Source organism: Somniosus microcephalus, chromosome 14, assembly GCF_052327205.1.
Source record: "Somniosus microcephalus isolate GS21.2 chromosome 14, FLI_Smic_1.0, whole genome shotgun sequence".
Classification (NCBI taxonomy): Eukaryota; Metazoa; Chordata; class Chondrichthyes; order Squaliformes; family Somniosidae; genus Somniosus; species Somniosus microcephalus.
The window spans coordinates 1,694,007-1,720,102 of NC_141000.1; the positions used below are offsets into that span (position 1 = coordinate 1,694,007).

A 26,096-nucleotide genomic window follows, 5' to 3' on the forward strand; every position below is an offset into this window, starting at 1 on the left:
CCTGCAGATTGGAGGGTGGCAAATGTAACCCCACTATTTAAAAAAGGGGGGAGAGAGAAAACAGGGAACTACAGACCGGTTAGCGGTGAACAAGGCGATTTAGACAAGTTGAGTGAGTGGGCAAATACATAGCAGATTTAGTATAACGTGGCTAAATGTGAAGTTATCCACTTCGGTAGGAAAAACAGAAAGGCAGAATATTATTTAAATGGTGATAGATTGAGAAATGTTGATGTACAAAGGGACCTGGGCGTCCTTGTACACAAGTCACTGAAAGCAAACATGCAGGTGCAGCAAGCAGTTAGGAAGGCAAATGGTATGTTGGCCTTCATTGCAAGAGGATTTGAGTACAGGAGCAAGGATGTCTAACTACAGTTATACAGGGCCTTGGTGAGACCACACCTGGAGTACTGTGCGCAGTTTTGGTCTCCTTACCTAAGAAGGGATATACTTGCCATAGAGGGAGTGCAGCGAAGGTTCACCAGACTGATTCCTGGGATGGCAGGACTGTCATATAAGGAGAGATTGGGTTGATTAGGCCTCTTTTCACTAGAGTTTAGAAGAATGAGAGAGGATCTCATTGAAACGTATAAAATTCTGACAGGGCTAGACAGACTGGATGCAGGGAGGATGTTTCCCCGGGGTCTAGAACGAGGGGTCACAGTCTCAGGATAAGGGGTAGGACATTTAGGACTGAGATGAGGAGAAATGTCTTCACTCAGAGGGTGGTGAACCTGTGGAATTCTCCACCACAGAAGGCTGTGGAGACCAAGTCACTGAATATATTTAAGAAGGTGACAGATAGATTTCCAGACACAAAAGGCATCAAGGGGTATCGGGAGAGAGCGGGAATATGGTATTGAGATAGAGGATCAGCCATGATCATATTGAATGGCGGAGCAGGCTCGAAGGGCCGAATGGCCTACTCCTGCTCCAATTTTTCTATGTTTGTATACCCACCCTCATCCCATCAGACACCATCAGATACTGACCATCATCCCATCAGATATCCAACCTCACCCCATCAGATACCCACCCTCATACCATCAGATACCCACCTTCGTCCCAGCAGATACCCAGCAGGCCACCAGATTCCCACCCTCATACCATCGGATATGCACTGTTGTACTGTCAAATAGCCACCCTTATTCCCTCAGACACTCATCCTAATACAATCAGATACCATCAGATACCCCTTTAATACTGTCAGACACCCCCATACCATGATACCCCCTCAGTCTGTACAAATACTCCTATACCATCAGATATCACCCTCATACCATGAGATATCTACCCCTCTACCATCCAAATAACATCTTCATAGCTTCAAATCCCCTCTTCATACCAACCAAGTACTGCCCTCCGCCTTGGCTCATTAGTCGTTTTCTGTTCTCTGAACCAGAAGGTTGTGAGGTTCAAGCCCCACTCCAGGACTTGAGCAAATAATCTCAGCTGACACTCCAGTGTAGTACAGCGAGAGTGCTGCACTGTCAGAGGTGCCATCGTTAGATGAAATGTTAAACCGACATCCTTTCTACCCTCTCAGGTGAACGTAAAAGATCCAATGGCATTTTTAGAAGAAGAGCACGAGAGTGTCCTGGCCAGCATTTATCCCTCAACCAACATCACTAAAACTGTTTATCTCATTGCTGTTTGTGGGAGTTTGCTGTGTGCAAATTGGCCGCCACGTTTCCTACATTACAACAGTGACAAAATGTATTAATTGGCTCGCTCTATCTATCTCTCTCTCTTACAGAAGCAATTATCAAACAAAATTTGACACTGAGCCACATAAGGAGATATTAGGACAGGTGACCAAAGAAGTAAATCAAATGAAGAGAGAGAAGTGGAGAGGTTTAGGGAGGGAATTCCAAAGTTTAGTGTGTAGGCAGCTGAAGTCATGGCCGCCAATGGTGGAGCGATGAAAATCAGGGATGCACAAGAGGCCAGAATTGGAGGAGCGCAGAGATCTTGGAGGTTTATAGGGCTGGTGAAGGTTACAGAGATAGGGAGGGCTGAGGCCATGGAGGGATTTGAAAACAAGGATGAGAATTTTAAAACTGAGACATTGTCGGACTGGGAGCCAGTGTAGGTCAGCGAGCACTGGGGCGATGGGTGAATCGGACTTAGTGCAGGTTGGGACACGGGCAGCCGAGTTTTGGATGAGCTCAAGTTTACGGAGGGTGCAAGATGGGAGGCCGGCCAGGAGTGCGTTGGAATAGTCGAGTCTGGAGGCAACAAAGGCATGGATGAGGGTTTCAGCAGCAGATGAGCTGAGGCAGGGGCGGAGACGGGTGATGGAGAGGATATGGGGTCAGAAGCTCAGCTCAGGGACAAATATGACATGATATGGTTTTGATCTTCCCAATATTTAATTGGAGAAAATTTCTGATCATCCTATGCTGGCTGTCGGATAAGCAGTGTGACAAATCAGAGACAGTGGAGGGGCCCAGAGAGGTAGTGGTGATGTAGAGCTGGGTGACATCAGCATACATGTGGAACCTGATGTTGTGTTTTTAGATGATGTCGTCGAGGGGCAGCATATAGATGAGAAATAGGAGGGGGCCAAGGATAGATCCTTGGGGGACTCCAGAGGTAATGGTGTGAGAGCGGGAAGAGAAGCCATTGCAGGAGATTCTCTGGCTATGAGTGGATAGATAAGAATGGAACCAAGCGAGGGCAGTCCCACCCAGCTGGACAACGGAAGCCAGGCGATGGAGGAGGATGGAGTGGTCAATCGTGTCAAAAGCTGCAGACAGGTCGAGAAGGATGAGGAGGTCACAGTCACATAGGATGTCATTTATGACTTTGATAAGGTCCGTTTCAGTTCTGTGGCAGGGGTGGAAAACTGATTGGAGTGATTCAAACATAGAGTTGTGGGAAAGATGGGCACGAATTTGAGAGGCGACAACACTTGGGAGAATGCTTTCATTCTTTTCTCAGATACCATGCAAATATTATGCTCAATCTAGCCAGGTACCACCCTTATACCACCCCCTCTCACCTTCACCTATTCCCCGCCCCTCACCATCCTCATACCATCTCTTTTTACCTTTAGGTTATTTTGTTGTTTACTACTTAGACTAGTTGGTGTTCTTATGTTCTGTGTATGTTTCCAGCCTTTTTGCCCCATCCATAAACTCTGCTCCCTTGCCACTGACCCCCCTCTCCCTTCCTGGCTGCTTTCTCAGGTTGAACCAGACTGTCTGAGCCCTCTGTGCCCTTTTTGACCCTGAGATGAACCTCAGAGCTCCTATCCCATCCTACCGAGCACTGAGACTGTTAACCTCCACCGTTGCAATGTTGCCCACCTCAGTCCATATGGCCAAAACATCTATGTGATCGCCACCTTTAGTCTCGCTTTTTAACCCTTCCTTGTGATTTCCACACTCCATAAATTCCAAATAATCCCAAATTTTGCTGCCCACATCCTGACTGGCACTAAATCCCGCTTACATCATCCCACCCTCACTGACCTATACTGGCTCCCTGTCCCCCAACATATCACATTTAAAATTCTCGTCCTTGACTACAACTCCCTTCATGGCCTCACCTCACTCTAGCCTAATGTGCCTCCTTTTTGTGCTCTCCGGTTCTCTCCCTGTGGCTCCCTCCCTCCTGTCTGCTCCATCATTCAGCTGCCTTGGTCCTACTATTTAGAATTTCTAGGTCCTCCTGCCTCTACCTCACTCTTTGCCTTTAAAAACCTTCTCCAAAACTCCCTCTGACAAAACTTTTGATCATCAGTCCAAACTCTTCCACTGACTCAGCTTCCATTGCTTCCTTTCTTCTGGGAACATTTTTTTGTTAAAGATAAATAAATGAAAGTTTTATAATTTAACTGTCAAGTTGGACTTCCTCGAAAAGTGCCGTGTCTCTCTGTGCTAGGTACAAGAATGCCCTTTTAGTGCCGTTGCCTAGGAGGATATCCATGCTTGTGTAGTAAGGGCCCATTTTCAGGAACATGTGTTATATGTTTTCACCGAACACGTGTACTTTGCTCCTAGGCACCGGCTGGTCATAGGCTAGGCCCTGAAGCTCGGGTTGCCAAACCACCATGATGGAGGTTGGAGGTCATGTGATGGAACCTCCAGCAATGTGTCCAACCAGAGCTGGCGCCCCCTACCTGAAGCTGAAGAGTAGAGGCCAGTCTGGTGATGACATCACCGACACTCCTGACATTAGCCGAAGGAAACTTTAATATCTTTAGGATGACTGGCACTCGAAAGAAAACGCTTCCTAAGCTCACAGGCTTTACCAGCTCATGTTGATTTTTTTTCTTTTGGCCCGTCTGTGGGACAGTGTAGCTTCAATACCTGAGAGACGCCTGCATGGTTCATTGTATGGTGTCTGTGTGTGTTTGATGTTGCATGAGTGACTGAATTGATTGACATTCCCTTTGTGAAAAGACTTAAATAACAAAAAGGCTTGGGTACTTTTGCAGATCACTGATTGGGAAAATAAATCCCATTCTTAATTAACTTATCTCAGTAAAACTAGAAACTTAGTTCAAAATAAAATGAGCAAGTTCTGATTGAATTGGGACCATTGCACTATGGGTAAATATATAAGATTAGCATCAAGTGCATTCACTGCTAGCTCTAGTTATATGCAATCCACTGAGGGCTAACCTTATTAGCAGGCCATTTAGAACCTAAGAACTAGGAGCAGGAGTAGGCCACATGACCCCTTGAGCCTGCTCCGCCATTCAATGAGATCATAGCTGTTCTTCGACCTCAACTCCACTTTCCTACCCAATCCCCAGCTAACTCTAGTTAATGCAAACCAAGGTTTTAAACTTAAGTAAGGCTGACTTCAAAAAAATGAGATGGAAGCTGAACATGTTAAACAGGGCTGAGCTGTTAACATGTAAACTTAAAGAAAATAGTGGGCGGTATTCAAAGAAGTATTTATTACAAAGAAGAACAATACATACCCCAAAAGAGCAAAAGTTCCAATTGTACAGTCAACCAACCATGGTGAATATGTGAGGTAAGACGCAGTATAAAGTTTCACTGCCACAGTACTGAAACGGCCCTTACCAAAGTCACAAATGGCATCCTATGTGACTGTGACCATGGTGAACTGTCCCTCCTCATCCTTCTCGACCTGTCTGCAGCCTTTGTCACTGTTGACCACACTGTCCTCCTCTAACGCCTCTCCTCCAGTGTCCAGTGAGTGGGGACTGCCCTCGTCTGCATCCACTCATAGCTATCCAGTGATAGCCAGAGTATCTCCCGCAATGGCTTCTCCTCCCACTCCCACACCGTTACCTCTGGAGTCCCCCAAGGATCCATCCTTGGTCCTCTCCTATTTCTCATCTACGTGCTGCCACTTGGTGACATCATCTGACTTCAGATTCCACATGTATGCTGACGACACCCTCTGGGAGGAGAAGCCATTGCAGGAGACACTCTGGCTATCACTGGATAGCTATGAGTGGAAGCAGACGAGGGCAGTCCCCACTCACTGGACACTGGAGGAGAGGCGTTAGAGGACCGTGTGGTCAACAGTGATAGAGGCTGCAGACAGGTCGAGAAGGACAAGGAGGGATAGTTTACCATGGTCACAGTCACATAGGATGTCATTTGTGACTTTGGTAAGGGCCGTTTCAGTACTGTGGCAGTGAAACTTTATACTGTGTCTTACCTCACATATTCACCATGGTTGGTTGACTGTACAATTGGAACTTTTGCTCTTTAGGGGTATGTATTGTTCTTCTTTGTACTAAATACTCCACTGCCTCTGATTTGTCACGCTGCTTTTCTGACATCTAGTACTGGATGATCAGAAATTTCCTCCAAGTATATATTGGGACGACCAAAGGCATTGTCTTCGGTCCCCGCCACAAACTCCGTTCCGTAGCCACTGACTCCATCCCCCTCTATGGCCACTGTTCGAGGCTGAACCAGACCGTTCGCAACCTTGGCCTCCTATTTGACCCTGAGCTGAGCTTCCGACCCCATATCCACTCTATCACCAAGACCGCCTACTTCCACATCCATAACATCGTCCGTCTCCGGCCCTGCCTCAGCTCATTTGCTGCTGAATCTCTCATCCATGCCTCTGTTTCCTCCAGACTCGACTATTCCAATGCTCTCCAGGACGGCCTCCCACCTTGCACCCTCTGTAAATGTGAGCTCATCCAAAACTCTGCTGCCCGTATCCTAACTCGCAACAAGTCCTGTTCACCCATCACCCCTGTGCTCGCTGACCTACATTGGCTCAAGCTCTGGCAACGCCTCGATTTTAAAATTCTCATTATTGTTTTCAAATCACTCCATGACCTCGCCCCTCCCTATCTCTGTAACCTCCTCCAGCCCTACAATCCTCCGAGATCTCTGCGCTTCTCCAATTCTGGCCTCTTGTGCATACCTGATTTTTATTGCCCCACCATTGGTGGCCGTACGTTCAGCTGCTTAGGCCCTAAGCTCTGGAATTCCCTTCCTAAACCTCTCTGCCTCTCTCTCCTTTAAGTTGCTTCTACCTCTTTAACCAAGTTTGTGGTCACCTGTCCTAATATCTCTTTACATGGCTCGGTGTCACATTTTGTCTGATCAGGCTCCTGGGATGTTTTTACTATGTTATTTTTTGAAGTGCAGTCACTGTTGTAATGTAGGTATCGTGTCAGCCAATTTGTGCACAGCAAGATCCCACAAACAGCAATGTGATAATGACCAGATAATCTGTTTTTAGTGATATTGGTTGAACGATAAATATTGGCCAGGACACCCCTGCTCGTCTTCAAAATAATGCCATAGGATTTTTTTACATCCATCCGAGAGGGCAGTTTAAACCCTACCTCAATATGACACCTCGGACATTGCTGCATTCTGTCAGTACTGCACTAGAATGTCAGTCTAAACTTTGTGCTCAAGTCTCTGGGCTGGGGCTTGAACCTTCTGACTCAGAGGTGCGAGTGCTACCAACTGAACCACAGCTGAACCTTGTCTGGTAACGCTTCTGTGAAGCGCCTTGGGATGTTTTTATTATGTTAAAGGTGCTATATAAATGCAACTTTTTGATGTTATAAAGGAAGTGGTCATCCAGTAACTAAGTACTTTGTATCCAATAGAGGAAGAGGATGAAATACCAGTGATGGAAGGGAAACTAAAAATAAATCAAGGGGAAGGACTTATTGAATTCAATATCAGTAAAATAATGGTAATGGAGAAAATAATGGGACTTAGGGTAGATAAATCTCTGATGGTTTCCACCCCAGGAAAGCGGAGGTAGCTTTTCGACTTGGATTAGAAATTGGTTGGGAGGCAGGAGACAGAGAGTGGGGATAAAGGGCAGGTACTCTGGCAGATATGACAAGTCATGTTCCCCAAAGATCATATTTGTTAATGACTTGGATGAAGGAATAGAGAGAGTACTTCCAAGTTTGCAGATGACACTAAGTTAGGAGGGACAGGAGGTAGTGTAGACAGGAGCAGCAAGTTGCAAAGGGACATAGACAGATTAAGTGAGTGGGCAAAACTATGGCAAATGGAGTTCAATGTGGGCAAGTGTGAGGTCATCCACTTTGGACCCAAGAAAGATAACTCCAGTATATTCAGGCCGTTAGGTGTTAACTCCAGTATATGCAGGCCGTTAGGTGCTAACTCCAGTATATTCAGGCCGTTAGATGTTAACTCCAGTATATGCAGGCCATTAGGTGTTAACTCCAGTATATGCAGGCCATTAGATGCTATCTCCAGTATATGCAGGCCGTTTGGTGTTAACTCCAGTATATACAGAGCGTTAGGTGCTAACTCCAGTATATGCAGGCCGTTAGCTGTTAACTCCAGTATATGCAGACCGTTAGGTGCTAATTCCAGTATATGCAGGCCGTTAGGTGCTAATTCCACTATATGCAGGCCGTTAGGTGCTAACTCCAGTATATGCAGGCCGTTAGGTGCTAACTCCAGTATATGCAGGCCGTTAGGTGCTAACTCCAGTATATGCAGACCGTTAGGTGCTAATTCCACTATATGCAGGCCGTTAGGTGCTAACTCCAGTATATGCAGGCCGTTAGGTGCTAACTCCAGTATATGCAGGCCGTTAGGTGCTAACTCCAGTATATGCAGACCGTTAGGTGCTAATTCCAGTATATGCAGACCGTTAGGTGCTAATTCCAGTATATGCAGGCCGTTAGGTGCTATCTCCAGTATATGCAGACCGTTAGGTGCTAATTCCAGTATATGCAGACCGTTAGGTGCTAACTCCAGTATATGCAGACCGTTAGGTGCTAACTCCAGTATATGCAGGCCGTTAGGTGCTAACTCCAGTATATGCAGGCCGTTAGGTGCTAACTCCAGTATATGCAGACCGTTAGGTGCTAACTCCAGTATATGCAGACCGTTAGGTGCTAATTCCACTATATGCAGGCCGTTAGGTGCTAACTCCAGTATATGCAGACCGTTAGGTGCTAACTCCAGTATATGCAGGCCGTTAGGTGCTAACTCCAGTATATGCAGACCGTTAGGTGCTAACTCCAGTATATGCAGACCGTTAGGTGCTAACTCCAGTATATGCAGACCGTTAGGTGCTAATTCCAGTATATGCAGGCCGTTAGGTGCTAACTCCAGTATATGCAGGCCGTTAGGTGCTAACTCCAGTATATGCAGACCATTAGGTGCTAATTCCACTATATGCAGGCCGTTAGGTGCTAATTCCAGTATATGCAGACCGTTAGGTGCTAACTCCAGTATATGCAGACCGTTAGGTGCTAACTCCAGTATATGCAGACCGTTAGGTGCTAATTCCAGTATATGCAGGCCGTTAGGTGCTATCTCCAGTATATGCAGGCCGTTAGGTGCTAATTCCACTATATGCAGACCGTTAGGTGCTAACTCCAGTATATGCAGACCGTTAGGTGCTATCTCCAGTATATGCAGGCCATTAGGTGCTAACTCCAGTATATGCAGACCGTTAGGTGCTATCTCCAGTATATGCAGGCCGTTAGGTGCTAATTCCACTATATGCAGGCCGTTAGGTGCTATCTCCAGTATATGCAGGCCGTTAGGTGCTAACTCCAGTATATGCAGGCCGTTAGGTGCTAATTCCAGTATATGCAGACCGTTAGGTGCTAATTCCACTATATGCAGGCCGTTAGGTGCTAACTCCAGTATATGCAGACCGTTAGGTGCTATCTCCAGTATATGCAGGCCGTTAGGTGCTAACTCCAGTATATGCAGACCGTTAGGTGCTAATTCCACTATATGCAGGCCGTTAGGTGCTAACTCCAGTATATGCAGACCGTTAGGTGCTAATTCCACTATATGCAGGCCGTTAGGTGCTAATTCCAGTATATGCAGGCCGTTAGGTGTTAACTCCAGTATATGCAGGCCGTTAGGTGCTAACTCCAGTATATGCAGGCCGTTAGGTGCTAACTCCAGTATATGCAGGCCGTTAGGCGCTAATTCCAGTATATGCAGACCGTTAGGTGCTATCTCCAGTATATGCAGGCCATTAGGTGTTAACTCCGGTATAATTTGGCCGTTTGGTGCTGTTAGATGCTAGTTCAATTTGTACACAGACATTACATAGGTGGGTTAATTCATTTTATTTGGGTGGGGATTAAAGCAGGGCCCCAGTAACCCCCATAAAGTTTATGCAAATGTTGCAAGAAAATCATTTTCAACCCTGAATGCGTGCAGCTCTAGCTGAGTTCTCCACTCACTCCACGCTGCTGTAGGGAGGTCACTTTGCTATGGTCCCTGATATTTTCTTCTCTGCCTTAGCTTTAACAAATTTGTATATGTAAACACACAGTGGAATCCATCGGCAGTGGAATGTTGTGATTCATCCTATGAAGAGCAGCATGTTGATGAGTGTCCTGGGGACATGTCGCTCATGGACTGTGCTCAAGTTAAGAATGCCGAGTTATTGAGAATACAAAACTGACTGGCAGGAAACAAACCAGCTGGCTCATCAAGCCTGCCCCACACCCACGGAGCATTGTGACTAAACTCCTCCTCCCTCCACCCCACCCTCTCGGATCCACGTATTCTCCCGGGAGAGGCAAAAAAACAGAAAAAATCCTGTGGAAAATAAGGGAAAATTCCTCTCCGGCCCCCTCAGGTGATTGAGACCAGGCCAGGAGATCACACACAACAAATGTTATCTGTAAAGACACTGACCTTCTATCTGAGGCGATCACTGCCCCAGTCAGGAACCGATCCAGCTCCCTCTTGAAGGTGTTCAGAGAGTCAGCCCCCCCACACCAGGCAGCACGTTCCAAAGGCTCACTACTCTCTGGGAAATGACATCTTGTCTATTCCTACTCTTACCTAGTTTAAACTCATGACCCCTTGTCTTCCCAAATCTGTTAAACTGGAATAATCTACCAAACCCTAATTATTTTATAGACCTCTAGCAGGTCGCCTCTAAGTCTACACTGTTTTAAAGTTAATAACTGAGATCCTGAGATCTAGGTAGCTGAGGTCCTTTAAGCTAGGAATCACTCTCGTAGCTCTCCTCATGACCTTTTCCAAGGCCACTATATCACGCACCATGTGGGGGGACCAGAACTAGGCACAGCACTCCATATGTGGCCTGACCAGCGACCAAAATGTTCTCCTTTGATTTATACTAAGTGGTTCTGTTAATACAACCCAATACTTTGCGGTTAATTTACCCCACAATCTCTTCTTACTTCTTTCCAGTTGCACTCGTCAGTCACGCGGATTCAGGTGCCAATGTTGGGCTTCAACTACTCATTTGCCCACATGTGTATTCTGAAGGATAATAAGATGTGCGCCCTAGATGATATTGTGCATGTGCTGGAGGAGCTGAGGGCTGCATGGACCCTGAACCGCACAGGGATTGTCATCAATTACCCAAATACCTACCTTAAAGATGGCCAGGAAGTGTTTATTGGGCACCAGCTCGGAGGTGTTACTCTGCAGAACAAAGATCAGGTGAAATCTGCTCGGGCGATGCAGATCACCTACTACCTGCAAACCCGCAACTCCCTCAATGATTTGGTGGCGGAGAAATGGGAGTCGACTTTCTGTGAGACCATTGAAAATTTCCAGAAATCCAACCAAGAGCTGAAGCTCTATCCGTTTACATCTTCATCGCTGAAGGAGGATTTCCAGAAGAGCAGCCAAGTTTCGGAGTGGTACCTGGTGACGAGCCTGCTGCTGGTTTGGATACTGGCCATGCTGTGCTGTTCCATGCAAGACTGTGTTCGCAGCAAACCCTGGCTTGGCCTCCTGGGCTTAGTGACAATGGCTCTGGCCACCCTCACATCAGCAGGGATCATCAATTTGATGGGAGGGAAGTACAACTCCACCTTCCTGGGAATTCCCTTCATTATTTTAGGTAATTATACAACTGTAATTGCCATCCATGTTTGAACTGTCACATTGGTATCACTACATTATGGAATGGGATACAAACTGCTGTATCGTCACACACTTGTTTATATCTGAGATGCACATATTTCACAGTTTAAAAACCCACATACAATTCTTATCAACCTATTCTCAACAAAGATTTCTGCAGAAATTATATGAAATTAATCTTAATTTTTTTACTTAATTTTAGCAGCCATTACTTTCTCAAGTAAGAGAATGGTAATTTATTGCAGTCTGCTCTTAATTCAAAGTGACTCTGGACTCTGCACTATAGGAAGGATTTTGCGACTTTAGAGAGAGTACAGCCCAGACTCACTGGGATGCTGCCAGGGATTTGGAGATACAAATACGAAGAAAGGTGTGAAAGATCAGCGTTTTGTTAGAACAATGCAGATTACAGGGTGATGTGATACAAGTGTTTAATATTAGGAAAGGACTGGGCAGGGGAGATAGAAGCAGACTGTATCCAGTGGTTGAGGGGTCTAGAACGAGGGGCCATAGATACAAGAGTAAATGTACGAGATTTCGAACATTGGGCAGGAGAAACCTCTTCACACACAGAGTCGAGGCTGTGGGATTCATTTCCAGGGTTAGTGGTTGAAGCAGAAACTGTCAACATTCAAGATGAGATTGGATCGGTGGATGAAGGACAAGAGATTGAAGGGATATGGGAACAGGGCGGGTAAATGTGGTCAGGACTGTTTGCTCGTATGGAGGGGAAACACTAACATGGACTGGCTTGTTTCTGTGTTGTAACTTCCCTGTATTTCTATGTACATAATTTGAATTATCTGTTCATTTTAATTTTTTTTCGAGTACTAAATGCCTCCTGTGCTTTTATTTTGTTTGTTATATTGAGCAAAAAATGATTTTGAACTAATGAGCATACTGTAACAGGGACAGGTCATTCTGGCAGTACAAGCACAGTCAAAAGCCCCGACACAAAAGTCCCGACTGTGAAGTCCTTAACCTCTAGGCTTGTATTCCCTTGAGCATAGGAGATTAAGGGGTGATCTAATTGAGGTGTTTAAGATGATGAAAGCATTTGATAGGGCAACATAAAAAACGTAAGAAATAGGAGCAGGAGTAGGCCATATGGCTGACCTTCGACCTCAACTCCACCTTCCCGCACTATTCCCATATCCCTTGATTCCCTTAGTATGCAATAATCTATCTAGTTCAGTCTTGAATATACTCAACGACTGAGCACCCACTGCTCTCTGGGATAGAGAATTCCAAAGATTCACCACCCTCTGAGTGAAGAAATTTCTCCTCATCTCAGTCCTAAATGGCCGACCCCTTATTCCGAGACTGTGACCCCTGGTTCTAGACTCCCCCGCCAGCGGAAACATCCTCCCTCCATCTACCCTGTCAAGCCCCATAAGAATTTTATATGTTTCAATGAGATCACATGTCATTCTTCTAAACTCTAGAGAATATAGGTCCAGTCTACGCAATCTCTCCTCACAGAACAATCCCCTCATCCCTGGAATCAGTCTGGTGAACCTACGTTGCACTCCCTCTAAGGCAAGAATATCCTTCCTTAGCTGGATAGACAGAAACTATTACCCCTGGTGGGGGGAGTCCAGAACAAGGGGGCATAACCTTAAAATTAGATCCAGGCCGTTCAGGAGTGACGTCAGGAAGCACTTCTTCACACAAAGGGAGTGGAAATCTGGAACCCTCTCCCCCAAAAAGCTGTTGAGGCTGGGGGTCAATTGAAAAATTCAAAACTGAGATTGATAGACTTTTGTTAGGCAAGGGTATTAAGGGTTACAGAACCAAGGCGGGTAGCTGGAGTTAAGATGCAGATCAGGCATGATCTAATTGAATGGCGGAACAGGCTCGAGGGGCTGAATGGCCTCCTCATGTTCCTATGTTCCTATTAACATTTATCCGTATTTGTCAGAGTAAAGATTGACCTGAAGCAGCGCTTGATCCCATTAGATCTCCAAAGTTAAACAACAACAACGTGTATTTATATAGCGGCTTTAAAGTAGTAAAACGTCCCAAGGCACTTCACTTCATAAGACAAAAAATTGACACCGAGCCACATAAGAAATTAGGGCAGGTGACCAAAAGCTTTGTCAGAGAGGTAGGTTTTAAGGAGCGTCTTAAAGCAGGAAAGAAAGGTAGAGAGGCGGAGAGGTTTAGGCAGGGAATTCCAGAGCTTCGGGTCCAGGTAACAGAAGGCACGGCCACCAATGGTGGAGCGATTAAAATCAGGGATGCTCAAGAGGGCAGAATTTGAAGAGCGCAGATATCTCAGGGGGGTGGGGGTGTTGTGGGGTTGGAGGAGGTTACAGAGATAGGGAGGGGCGAGGCCATGGAGGGATTTGAAAACAAGGATGAGAATTTTGAAATCGAGGCATTGCTGGACTGGGAGCCAATGTAGGTCAGCGAGCACAGGGGTGATGGGTGAACGGGACTTGGTGCGAGTTAGGACACGGGCAGCAGAGTTTTGGATGACCGCAAGTTTACGTAGGGTAGAATGTGAGAGGCCAGCCAGGAGCGCGTTGGAATAGTCAAGACTAGAGGTAACAAAGGCATGGATGAGGGTTTCAGCAGCGGATGAGCTGAGGCAAGGGCAGAGATGGGCAATGTTACAGAGGTGGAAATAGACGGTCTCAGTTATGCTGCGGTTATGTGGTCAGAAGCTTATTTCATGGTCAAGTATAACACCAAGGTTGCGAACAGTGTGGTTCAGCCTCAGACAGATGTTAGGGAGAGGGATGGAGTCAGTGGCTAAGGAACGGAGTTTGTGGCGGGCCACAAAGACAAAGGCTTCGGTCTTCCCAATATTTAATTGGAGAAAATTTCTGCTCATCCAGAACTGGATGTCGGACAAGCAGTGTTTCAATTTAGAGACCGTGGAGGGGTCGAGCGAAGTGGTGGTGAGGTAGAGCTGGGTTTCGTCAGCGTACTTGTGGAAACTGACGCTGTGTTTTCGGATGATGTCGCCAAAGAGCAACAAGTAGATGAGAAATAGGAGGGGCCAAGGATAGATCCTTGGGGGACACCAGAGGTAACGATGCGGGAGCAGGAAGAGAAACCGTTGCAGGTGATCCTCTGGCTAGGATTAGATAGATAAGAATGGAACCAGGCGAGTGCAGTCCCACCCAGCTGGACGACGGTGGAGAAGGATGGAGTGGTCAACCGTGTCAAAGGCTGCAGACAAGTCAAGAAGGACGAGGAGGGATAGTTTACCTTTGTCACAGTCACAAAGGATGTCATTTGTGACTTTGATGAGAGCCGTTTCAGTACTGTGGCAAGGGCGGAAACCGGATTGGTGGGATTCAGACATGGAGTTCTGGGAAAGATGGGCACGGATTTGGGAGGTGACAACATGTTCAAGGACTTGAGAGGAAAGGGAGGTTGGAGATGGGGTCGTAGTTTGCAAGGACGGAGGGGGTCAAGGGTTGGTTTTTTGAGGAGAGCGGTGATGATGGCAGATTTGAGGGAGAGGGGCCAGTATCTGAGGAGAGAGAACCGTTAACAAGGTCAGCTAACATGGGAGCCAGAAAAGGAAGTTGGGTGGTCAGTAGTTTGGTGGGAATAGGGTAAAGGAGCAGGAAGTGGGTCTCATGGACAAGATGAGTGTGGAGATCGTAGAGAAACAGGAGAAAGATGTGAGTTCAGGGCTGGGGCAGGGGGGAACCTTCGAGTAAGTTTGGCCCGGTGGGCTAGGGGAAGGAAGGGAAGTGGCAGAGGCAGCTGAACAGATGGTCTCAATCTTAGAGACAAAGAAGTCCATGAGCTCCTCGCACTTGTTGTTGGAGGTGAGGGTGGAGGAGACTGGGAGAGGGGTTTAAGAAGACGGTTAACAGTAGAAGATAGTAGCCTGGGTTATCTTTGCATTCCAGAATGATCCTGGAATAGTGAGCAGTTTTGGCAGACATGATTAGGACCCAATACTAGATGCAGGAAGGATGTTCCCGATGGTGGGGGAGTCCAGAACCAGGGGTCATAGTCTAAGGATAAGGGGTAAGCCATTTAGGACAGAGATGAGGAGGAATTTCTTCACCCAGAGCGTGGTGAACCTGTGGAATTCTCTACCACAGAAGGCAGTTGAGGCCAATTCATTAAATATATTCAAGAAGGAGTTCGATATATTTCTTAAGGCTAAAGGGATCAAGGGATATGGAGAGAAGGCAGGGACAGGGCACTGAATTTGGATGATCAGCCATGATCTCATTGAATGGCGGAGCAGGCTCGAGGGGCCGAATGGCCTACTCCTGCTCCTATGTTCTATGTTTCTATAACACTTTATACGGTCCAGCCAGATCTGGCGGTGAATGGCTAAACCAGTTGTCTGCCATATCCGTTCAAGTCTGCGTCCCTTGGACTTGAGAGAGCGAAGATGAGGGCCGTACCAAGGGGGAACAACCAGGGTGAGAGAGAGTAATAGTTTTAATAGGTGCTAGGGCATCAACAGTGGTGGTGAGGGTGTGGTTGAGCAGATCGGTAGCTGCAGAAATGTCGTAGTGAATGGAGTGACAGAGGCTGGACAGTTTTGATTTTGTAAGTGCAGCTGTAAGAGAGTGGGAAGTTTTTTCCAGGGGCAGACACAGAAAGAAGTAGGGTTGGGTGGGGGAAGGGGGATGTGGGTGGAGAGCGATAGAAGGAAGTGGTCAGAGATGGCCTTATCTTCGATTGACACGGTGGGAGTAGCGAGGACACGAGAGATAGCAAGGTCGATGGGGTGGCCGTGAATATGGGTTGGGGAGTTCACATGGAGGGAGAGATTAAGGGAGGATAGGAGGCTGGTGAACTCAGAGGAGAGAGAGCATGATGAATTGAGATGGAGGTTGAAATCACCGAGGATGAGAAGTCGTTCGGTGCAGAGGCTGAGGGAGGAAAGCAGTGAGGAAAGTGGAAACCAGCCGTTGTTGAATTTGCATTCTGTCACTGGATAATAGTTCCACTCCTTAGGTGTTCATCACAAGGAAAATGTAAAACAATTTATGTCTCTTTGTTCCTCTAGTTGTTTCTGCTTTCTGTGATGGCGAATTTATCAGAGGATATTTCAAAGTCATAGAGTCATAACGACACAGAAGGAGGCCATTCGGCCCATCGAGTCCGTGCCGGCTCTCTGTAGAGCAATCCAGTCAGTCCCATTCCCCCGCTCTATCCCCGTAGCCCTGCAAGTTTATTTCCCTCCAGTGCCTATCCAGTCTCCCCTTGAAAACATTGAGTGTCTCCGCTTCCACCACTTCCGTCGGCAGCGAGTTCCAGATCCTCACCACTCGCTGTGTAAAAAAGTTTTTCCTCACATCCCCCCTGTATCGCTTGCCCAAAACCTTAAATCTGTGTCCCCTAGTCCTTGTACCATCAGCTAGTGGGAACAGCCTTTCCCCGTCTAGCCTATCCAAACCCGTCATAATCTTGTACACCTCTATCAAATCTCCCCTCAACCTCCTTTGCTCTAATGGAAACAAATCCAGCTTCTCCAACCTGTCCGTGTAGCTAAGATCCCCCATCCCCGGAACCATTCTGGTAAATCTCCTCTGCACCCTCTCAAGGGCCTTCACATCCTTCCTAAAGTGTGGTGACCAGAACTGGACGCAATACTCCAGTTGTGGTCTAACCAGTGCTTTATAAAGGTTCAGCATAACTTCTCTACTTTTGTACTCAATACCTCTATTTATGAAGCCCAAGATCCCATATGCTTTGCTAACCACTCTCTCAATATGTCCTGCCACCTTCAGGGACCTATGCACATTAACTCCCAGGTCCCTCTGTCCCTGCACACTCTTTAAAACTGTGCCATTAAGTGTATATAGTCTCTCCCTGTTCCTTCTGCCAAAATGCATCACCTCACACTTCTCTGTATTAAATTCCATCTGCCACTTGTCTGCCCATTCTGCTAACCTGTCTATGTCCTGCTGCAGTCGATTGGTATCATCACTGTTTGCCACACCCCCAAGTTTAGTGTCTTCTGCAAATTTAGAAATTCTACTCTGTATTCCAATATCCAGGTCATTTACATTTACAAAAAAATCAGTGGCCCCAGCACTGACCCTTGGGGAACACCACTGTTTACCATCTTCCAGTCTGAAAAACAGCCATTTACCAAAACTGGCTGTTTTCTATCCTTAAGCCAATTCCTTATCCAAGCTGCCACTGACCCACCTATTCCATGAGCCTCAATTTTGTTAACCAGCTTTCTATGTGGTACTTTGTCAAACGCCTTCCCAAAATCCATGTAGACAACATCCATGGCATTCCCTTCATCAATCCTCTCTGTTACTTAATCATAGAAACATAGAAGATAGGAGCAGGAGTACGCCATTCGGCCCCTCAAGCCTGTTCCACCATTTAATGAGATCATGGCTGATCATCCAAATTCAGTACCCTGTCCCTGCTTTCTCCCCATATCCCTTGATCCCTTTAGCCTTAAGAAATATATCCAACTCCTTCTTGAATATATTTAATGAATTGGCCTCCACCGCCCTCTGTGGCAGAGAATTCCACAGGTTCACCACTCTCTGGGTGAAGAAATTCCTCCTCATCTCTGTCCTAAATGGCTTACCCCTTATCTTTAGACTGTGACCCCTGGTTCTGGACTCCCCCGCCATCGGGAACATCCTTCCTGTATCTAGTCTGTCTAGTCCTGTTAGAATTTTATAAGTTTCAATGAGATCCCCTCTCATTCTTCTAAACTGTAGCGAATATAAGCCCAATCAATCCAATCTCTCCTCATACGTCATTCCTGCCATCCCAGGTATCAGTCTGGTGAATCTTCGCTGCACTCCCTCCATGGCAAGAACATCCTTCCTCAGATAAGGCGACCAAAACTGCGCACAATACTCAAGGTGTGGTCTCACCAAGGCCCTGTAAAACTGCAGCAAGAAATCCTTGCTCCTGTATTCGAATCCTCTTGCTATGAAGGCCAACATACCATTTGCCTTCTTAACCGCCTGCTGCACCTGCATGCTTACCTTCAGCGACCGGTGCACAAAGACATCCAAGTCTCGTTGCACTTTCCCTTTTCTCAATCTATTGCTGTTCAGATAATAATCTGTCTTTCTGTTTTTGCCACAAAGTGGATAACCTCGCATTTATCCACATTATACTGCATTTGCCATGCATCTGCCCAATCACCCAACCTGTCCAAATCATACTGGAGTTTCTCTGCATCCTCCTCACAGCACACACGCCCACCCAGCTTTGTGTCATCTGCAAATTTGGAGATATTACATCTAGTTCCCTCGTCTAGATCATTTATATATATTGTGAATAGCTGGGGTCCTAGCACCGATTCCTGCGGTACCCCCACTAGTCACTGCCTCCCACTCGGAAAAAGACCCATTTATTCCAACTCTTTGCTTCCTGCCTGCCAACCAGTTCTCTATCCAAGTCAGTACCTTACCCCCAATCCCATGTGCTTTAGCTTTGCACGCTAATCTCTTATGCGGGACCTTATCGAAAGCCTTCTGAAAGTCTTTCGATAAGGTCCCGCATAAGTCAAAAAATTCAATTAGATTAGTCAAACACGATCTGCCTTTTACATATCCATGTTGGCTCTCCTTAATGAGCTTAGGAAAGTGTGTTAAAAACATCTAGTGGTATGGAATGGATAGTGCGATGGTTAAATGAATCTGTGGGGTTTTCCACAGTTGCCCTGAGTAGACTCCATTTGCCAATAGCTGGTACTTGGTAACTTTCCAAGGATCTGCCAAGGCTCTCAGAGGCAGTAAGTGGGGATTGGCGAATGAGGGCTATTGCGCATTGCCTTATCTCTGGCTCCTGTGCACATAGAGCGAGGCTCTGCATTGCGGTGCAGTAATTCCGATCGTCCGTCAACCCAACTTCTCACTTTGACCTCTGGCCAGAGGAGTGGGAATAAGCAGCTCTCTCACTAACAATGGGAATTTCTCTCATAAACAATGGGAATTTCTCTCATAAACAATGGGAATTTCTCTCATAAACAATGGGAATTTCTCTCTTGGACAATGGGAATTTCTCTCACTAACAATGGGAATTTCTCTCATAAACAATGGGAATTTCTCTCACTAACAATGGGAATTTCTCTCATAAACAATGGGAATTTCTCTCTTGGACAATGGGAATTTCTCTCATAAACAATGGGAATTTCTCTCTTGGACAATGGGAATTTCTCTCACTAACAATGGGAATTTCTCTCACTAACAATGGGAATTTCTCTCACTAACAATGGGAATTTCTCTCACTAACAATGGGAATTTCTCTCATAAACAATGGGAATTTCTCTCTTGGACAATGCCAATTTCTCTCACTGAATTTTGTGATCTCTATCTGTTGGGGTTTGTGATCTCTATCTGTTGGGGTTTGTGATCTCTATCTGTAGGGGTTTGTGATCTCTATCTGTCCGGTTTGTGATCTCTATCTGTTGGGGTTTGTGATCTCTATCTGTCCGGTTTATGATCTCTAACTGTAGGGGTTTATGATCTCTATCTGTAGGGGTTTGTGATCTCTATCTGTAGGGTTTGTGATCTCTATCTGTCCGGTTTGTGATCTCTATCTGTCGGAGTTTGTGATCTCTATCTGTAGGGTTTGTGATTTCTATCTGTAGGGTTTGTGATCTCTATCTGAAGGGGTTTGTGATCTCTATCTCTCCGGTTTGTGATCTCTATCTGTAGCGGTTTGTGATCTCTATCTGTGGGGGTTTGTGATCTCTATCTGTAGGGTTTGTGATCTCTATCTGAAGGGGTTTGTGATCTCTATCTCTCCGGTTTGTGATCTCTATCTGTCTGGTTTGTGATCTCTATCTGTAGGGGTTTGTGATCTCTATCTGTCTGGTTTGTGATCTCTATCTGTTGGGGTTTGTGATCTCTGTCTGTCCGGTTTGTGATCTCTATCTGTAGGGCTTTGTGATCTCTATCTTGTAGGGGATTGTGATCTCTATCTGTAGGGGTTTGTGATCTCTATCTGTAGGGGTTTGTGATCTCTACCGGTCCAGTTTGTGATCTCTATCTGTTGGGGTTTGTGATCTCTACCTGTCCGGTTTGTGATCTTTATCTGTAGGGGTTTGTGATCTCTATCTGTAGGGGTTTGTGATCTCTATCTGTTGTGGTTTGTGATCTCTATCTGTAGGGGTTTGTGATCGCTATCTGTAGGGGTTTGTGATCTCTATCTGTAGGGGTTCGTGATCTCTATCTCTCCGGTTTGTGATCTCTATCTGTCCGGTTTGTGATCTCTATCTGTAGGGGTTCATGATCTCTATCTGTCCGGTTTGTGATCTCTATCTGTACGGTTTGTGATCTCTATCTGTTGGGGTTTGTGATCTCTATCTCTCCGGTTTGTGATCTCTATCTGTAGGGGTTTGTGATCTCTATCTGTAGGGGCTCGTGATCTCTATCTGTCCGGTTTGTGATCTCTATCTGTTGGGGTTTGTGATCTCTATCTGTCCGGTTTGTGATCTCTATCTGTACGGTTTGTGATCTCTATCTGTTGGGGTTTGTGATCTCTATCTGTTGGGGTTTGTGATCTCTATCTGTAGGGTTTGTGATCTCTATCTGTGGGGGTTTGTGATCTCTATCTGTAGGGGTTTGTGAGCTCTATCTGTAGGGTTTGTGATCTCTATCTGTGGGGGTTTGTGATCTCTATCTCTCCGGTTTGTGATCTCTATCTGTAGGGGTTTGTGATCTCTATCTGTAGGGTTTGTGATCTCTATCTGTAGGGGTTTGTGATCTCTATCTCTCCGGTTTGTGATCTCTATCTGTAGGGGTTTCTGTTCTCTGTCTGTTCGGGTTTGTGATCTCTATCTGTAGGGGTTTGTGATCTCTATCTGTTGGGGTTTGTGACCTCTATCTGTTGGGCTTTGTGATCTCTATCTGTTGGGGTTTGTGATCTCTATCTGTAGGGTTTGTGATCTCTATCTGTAGGGATTTGTGATCTCTATCTGTAGGGGTTTGTGATCTCTATCTGTAGGGTTTGTGATCTCTATCTGTTGGGGTTTGTGATCTCTATCTGTAGGGGTTTGTGATCTCTATCTGTAGGGGTTTGTGATCTCTATCTGTTGGGGTTTGTGATCTCTATCTGTAGGGTTTGTGATCTCTATCTGTAGGGGTTTGTGATCTCTATCTGTAGGGGTATGTGATCTCTATCTGTAGGGGTTTGTGATCTCTATCTGTAGGGATTTGGGATCTCTACCTGTCGGGGTTTGTGATCTCTATCTGTAGGGGTTTGTGATCTCTAACTGTACGGTTTGTGATCTCTATCTGTAGGGGTTTGTGATCTCTATCTGTCCGGTTTGTGATCTCTATCTGTAGGGGTTTGTGATCTCTATCTGTCTGGTTTGTGATCTCTATCTATAAGGGTTTGTGATCTCTATCTGTAGGGGTTTGTGATCTCTATCTGTAGGGGTTTGTGATCTCTATCTGTAGGGGTTTGTGATCTCTATCGGTCTGGTTTGTGATCTCTATCTGTTGGGGTTTGTGACCTCTATCCGTCAGGGTTTGTGATCTCTACCTGTAGGGGTTTGTGATCTCTATCTTGTAGGGGTTTGTGATCTCTATCTGTCAGAGTTTGTGATCTCTATCTGTAGGGGTTTGTGATCTCTATCTATAGGGGTTTGTGATCTCTATCTGTCCGGTTTGTGATCTCTATCTGTAGGGTTTGTGATCTCTATCTGTAGGGGTTTGTGATCTCTATCTTTAGGGTTTGTGATCTCTATCTGTAGGGGTTTGTGATCTCTATCTGTTGGGGCTCGTGATCTCTATCTGTCCGGTTTGTGATCTCTATCTGTTGGGGTTTGTGATCTCTATCTGTCCGGTTTGTGATCTCTATCTGTTGGGGTTTGTGATCACTATCTGTTGGGGTTTGTGATCTCTATCTCTCCGGTTTGTGATCTCTCTCTGTAGGGGTTTGTGATCTCTATCTGTAGGGTTTGTGATCTCTATCTGTAGGGGTTTGTGATCTCTATCTCTCCGGTTTGTGATCTCTATCTGTAGGGGTTTGTGATCTCTATCTGCAGGGTTTGTGATCTCTATCTGTAGGGGTTTGTGATCTCTATCTGTAGGGGTCTGTGATCTCTATCTGTAGGTGTTTGTGATCTCTATCTGTAGGGGTTTGTGATCTCTATCTGTAGGGGTTTGTGATCTCTATCTGTAGGGTTTGTGATCTCTGTAGGGGTTTGTGATCTCTATCTGTAGGGGTCTGTGATCTCTATCTGTAGGGGTTTGTGATCTCTATCTGTTGGGGTTTGTGATCTCTATCTGTTGGGGTTTGTGATCTCTATCTGTAGGGTTTGTGATCCCTATCTGTAGGGATTTGTGATCTCTATCTGTAGGGGTTTGTGATCTCTATCTGTCCGGTTTGTGATCTCTATCTGTAGGGTTTGCGATCTCTATCTGTTGGGGTTTGTGATCTCTATCTGTAAGGGTTTGTGATCTCTATCTGTAGGGGTATGTGATCTCTATCTGTAGGATTTTGTTATCTCTATCTGTCAGGTTTGTGATCTCTATCTGTAGAGGTTTGTGATCTATATCTGTCGGAGTATGTGATCTCTACCTATCGGCGTTTGTGATCTCTATCTGTAGGGGTTTGTGATCTCTATCTGTCCGGTTTGTGATCTCTATCTGTAGGGGTTTGTGATCTCTATCTGTCTGGTTTGTGATCTCTATCTGTAAGGGTTTGTGATCTCTATCTGTAGGGGTTTGTGATCTCTATCTGTAGGGTTTGTGATCTCTATCTGTCCGGTTTGTGATCTCTATCTGTTGGGGTTTGTGATCTCTATCTGTCTGGTTTGTGATCTCTATCTGTAGAGGTTTGTGATCTATATCTGTCGGAGTTTGTGATCTGTATCTGTAGGGGTTTGTGATCTCTATCTGTCCGGTTTGTGATCTCTATCTGTAGTGGTTTGTGATCTCTATCTGTCTGGTTTGTGATCTCTATCTGTAAGGGTTTGTGATCTCTATCTGTAGGGGTTTGTGATCTCTATCTGTCCGGTTTGTGATCTCTATCTGTAGGGGTTTGTGATCTCTATCTGTAGGGTTTGTGATCTCTATCTGTCCGGTTTGTGATCTCTATCTGTAGGTGTTTGTGATCTCTATCTGCCGGGTTGTGGTGCCTGTCTGTAGGGGTTTGTGATCTCTATCTATAGGGGTTTGTGATCGCTCTCTGTAGAGGTTTGTGATCTCTATCTGCAGGTGTTTGTGATCTCTGTCTGTAGGGGTTTGTGACCTCTATCTGCCCGGTTTGTGATCTCTATGTGTAGTGGTTTGTGATCTCTGTCTGTAGGGGTTTGTGACCTCTGTTTGGTTTCTGTTCTCTGTATGTTCGGGTTTGTGATCTCTATCTGTTGGGGTTTGCGATCTCTATCTGTAGGGGTTTGTGATCTCTATCTGTAGGGGTTTGTGATCTCTATCTGTTGGGGTTTGTGATCTCTATCTGTAGGGGTTTGTGTTCTCTATCTGTTGGGGTTTGTGATCTCTATCTGTAGGGGTTTGTGATCTCTATCTGTTGGGGTTTGTGATCTCTATCTGTAGGGGATTGTGATCTCTATCTGTAGGTGTTTGTGATCTCTATCTGTAGGGGTTTGTGATCTCTATCTGTCCGGTTTGTGATCTCTATCTGTAGGGGTTTGTGATCTCTATCTGTTGGGGTTTGCGATCTCTATCTGTAGGGGATTGTGATCTCTATCTGTTGGGGTTTGCGATCTCTATCTGTAGGGGTTTGTGATCTCTATCTGTAGGGGTTTGTGATCTCTATCTGTTGGGGTTTGTGATCTCTATCTGTAGGGGTTTGTGTTCTCTATCTGTTGGGGTTTGTGATCTCTATCTGTAGGGGTTTGTGATCTCTATCTGTAGGGGTTTGTGATCTCTATCTGTAGGGGTTTGTGATCTCTATCTGTTGGGGTTTGTGATCTCTATCTGTAGGGGATTGTGATCTCTATCTGTAGGTGTTTGTGATCTCTATCTGTAGGGGTTTGTGATCTCTATCTGTCCGGTTTGTGATCTCTTTCTGTAGGGGTTTGTGATCTCTATCTGTCCGGTTTGTGATCTCTATCTGTAGGGTTTGTGATCTCTATCTGTCAGGGTTTGTGATCTATATCTGTAGGGGCATGTGATCTCTATCTGTAGGAGTTTGTGATCTCTATCTGTCGAGGTTTGTGATCTCTATCTGTAGGGGTTTGTGATCTCTATCTGTCTGGTTTGTGATCTCTATCTGTAGAGGTTTGTGATCTCTTTCTGTCGAAGTTTGTGATCTCTATCTGTCCGGTTTGTGATCTCTATCTGTCGGAGTTTGTGATCTCTACCTGTCGGGGTTGGTGATCTCTATCTGTAGGGGTTTGTGATCTCTATCTGTCCGGTTTGTGATCTCTATCTGTAGAGGTTTGTGATCTATATCTGTCGAGGTTTGTGATCTCTATCTGTCCGGTTTGTGATCTGTATCTTGTAGGTGTTTGTGATCCCTATCTGTAGGGGTTTGTGATCTGTATCTGTAGGGGTTCGTGATCTCTATCTGTAGGGGTTTGTGATCTCTATCTGTCGGGGTTTGTGATCTCTATCTGTAGGGGTTTGTGATCTGTATCTGTAGGGGTTTGTGATCTCTATCTGTCCGGTTTGTGATCTCTATCTGTAGGGATTTGTGATCTCTATCTGTAGGGGTTTGTGATCTCTATCTGTCCGGTTTGTGATCTCTATCTGTAGGGGTTTGTGATCTCTATCTGTTGGGGTTTGTGATCTCTATCTGTTGGGGTTTGTGATCTCTATCTGTTGGGGTTTGTGATCTCTATCTGTAGGGTTTGTGATCTCTATCTGTAGGGATTTGTGATCTCTATCTGTAGGGGTTTGTGATCTCTATCTGTCCGGTTTGTGATCTCTATCTGTAGGGTTTGTGATCTCTATCTGTTGGGGTTTGTGATCTCTATCTGTCGGGTTTTGTGATCTCTATCTGTAGGGGTTTGTGATCTCTATCTGTCAGGTTTGTGATCTCTATCTGCCCGGCTTGTGATCTCTATCTGTTGGGGTTTGTGATCTGTATCTGTCTGGTTTGTGATCTCTATCTGTAGAGGTTTGTGATCTCTATCTGTAGGGGTTTGTGATCTCTATCTGTTGGGGTTTGTGATCTGTATCTGTCTGGTTTGTGATCTCTATCTGTAGAGGTTTGTGATCTCTATCTGTTGGGGTTTGTGATCTCTATCTGTAGGTGTTTGTGATCTCTATCTATAGGGGTTTGTGATCTCACTCTGTAGAGGTTTATGATCTCTATCTGTAGGTGTTTGTGATCTCTATCTGTCCGGTTTGTGATCTCTATGTGTAGTGGTTTTGATCTCTATCTGTAGCGGTTTGTGATCTCTATCTGTCCGGTTTGTGATCTCTATCTGTTGGGGTTTGCGATCTCTATCTGTATGGTTTTGATCTCTATCTGTAAGGGTTTGTGATCTCTATCTGTAGGGGTTTGTGTTCTCTATCTGGAGGGGTTTGTGATCTCTATCTGTCCGGTTTGTGATCTCTATCTGTAGGGGTTTGTGATCTCTATCTGTAGGGGATTGTGATCTCTATCTGTAGGGGTTTGTGATCTCTATCTGTAGGGGTTTGCGATCTCTATCTGTGGGGGTTTGTGACCTCTATCTGTCGGGGTTTGTGATCTCTATCTGTAGGGGTTTGTGATCTTTATCTGTCGGGGTTTGTGATCTCTATCTGTAGGGTTTGTGATCTCTATCTGTCCGGTTTGTGATCTCTATCTGTCGGGGTTTGTGATCTCTATCTGTAGGGGTTTGTGATCTCTGTCTGTCCGGTTTGTGATCTCTATCTGTAGGGG

The 26,096-nt window shown here is 45.7% G+C and overlaps 1 protein-coding gene across 3 annotated transcripts in view; it reads left to right on the forward strand.

Annotated features, from left to right (window-relative positions):
- Nucleotides 1-26,096, forward strand: part of ptchd1 (patched domain containing 1) — a 78,637-nt gene that overhangs the window by 13,702 nt on the left and 38,839 nt on the right. For all 3 annotated transcript variants that reach the window (XM_086006107.1, XM_086006108.1, XM_086006109.1), the window contains exon 2: nt 10,653-11,313. In XM_086006107.1, coding sequence (XP_085862233.1) covers nt 10,653-11,313 — 661 coding nt within the window. The remainder of the gene's footprint in view (nt 1-10,652; nt 11,314-26,096) is intronic.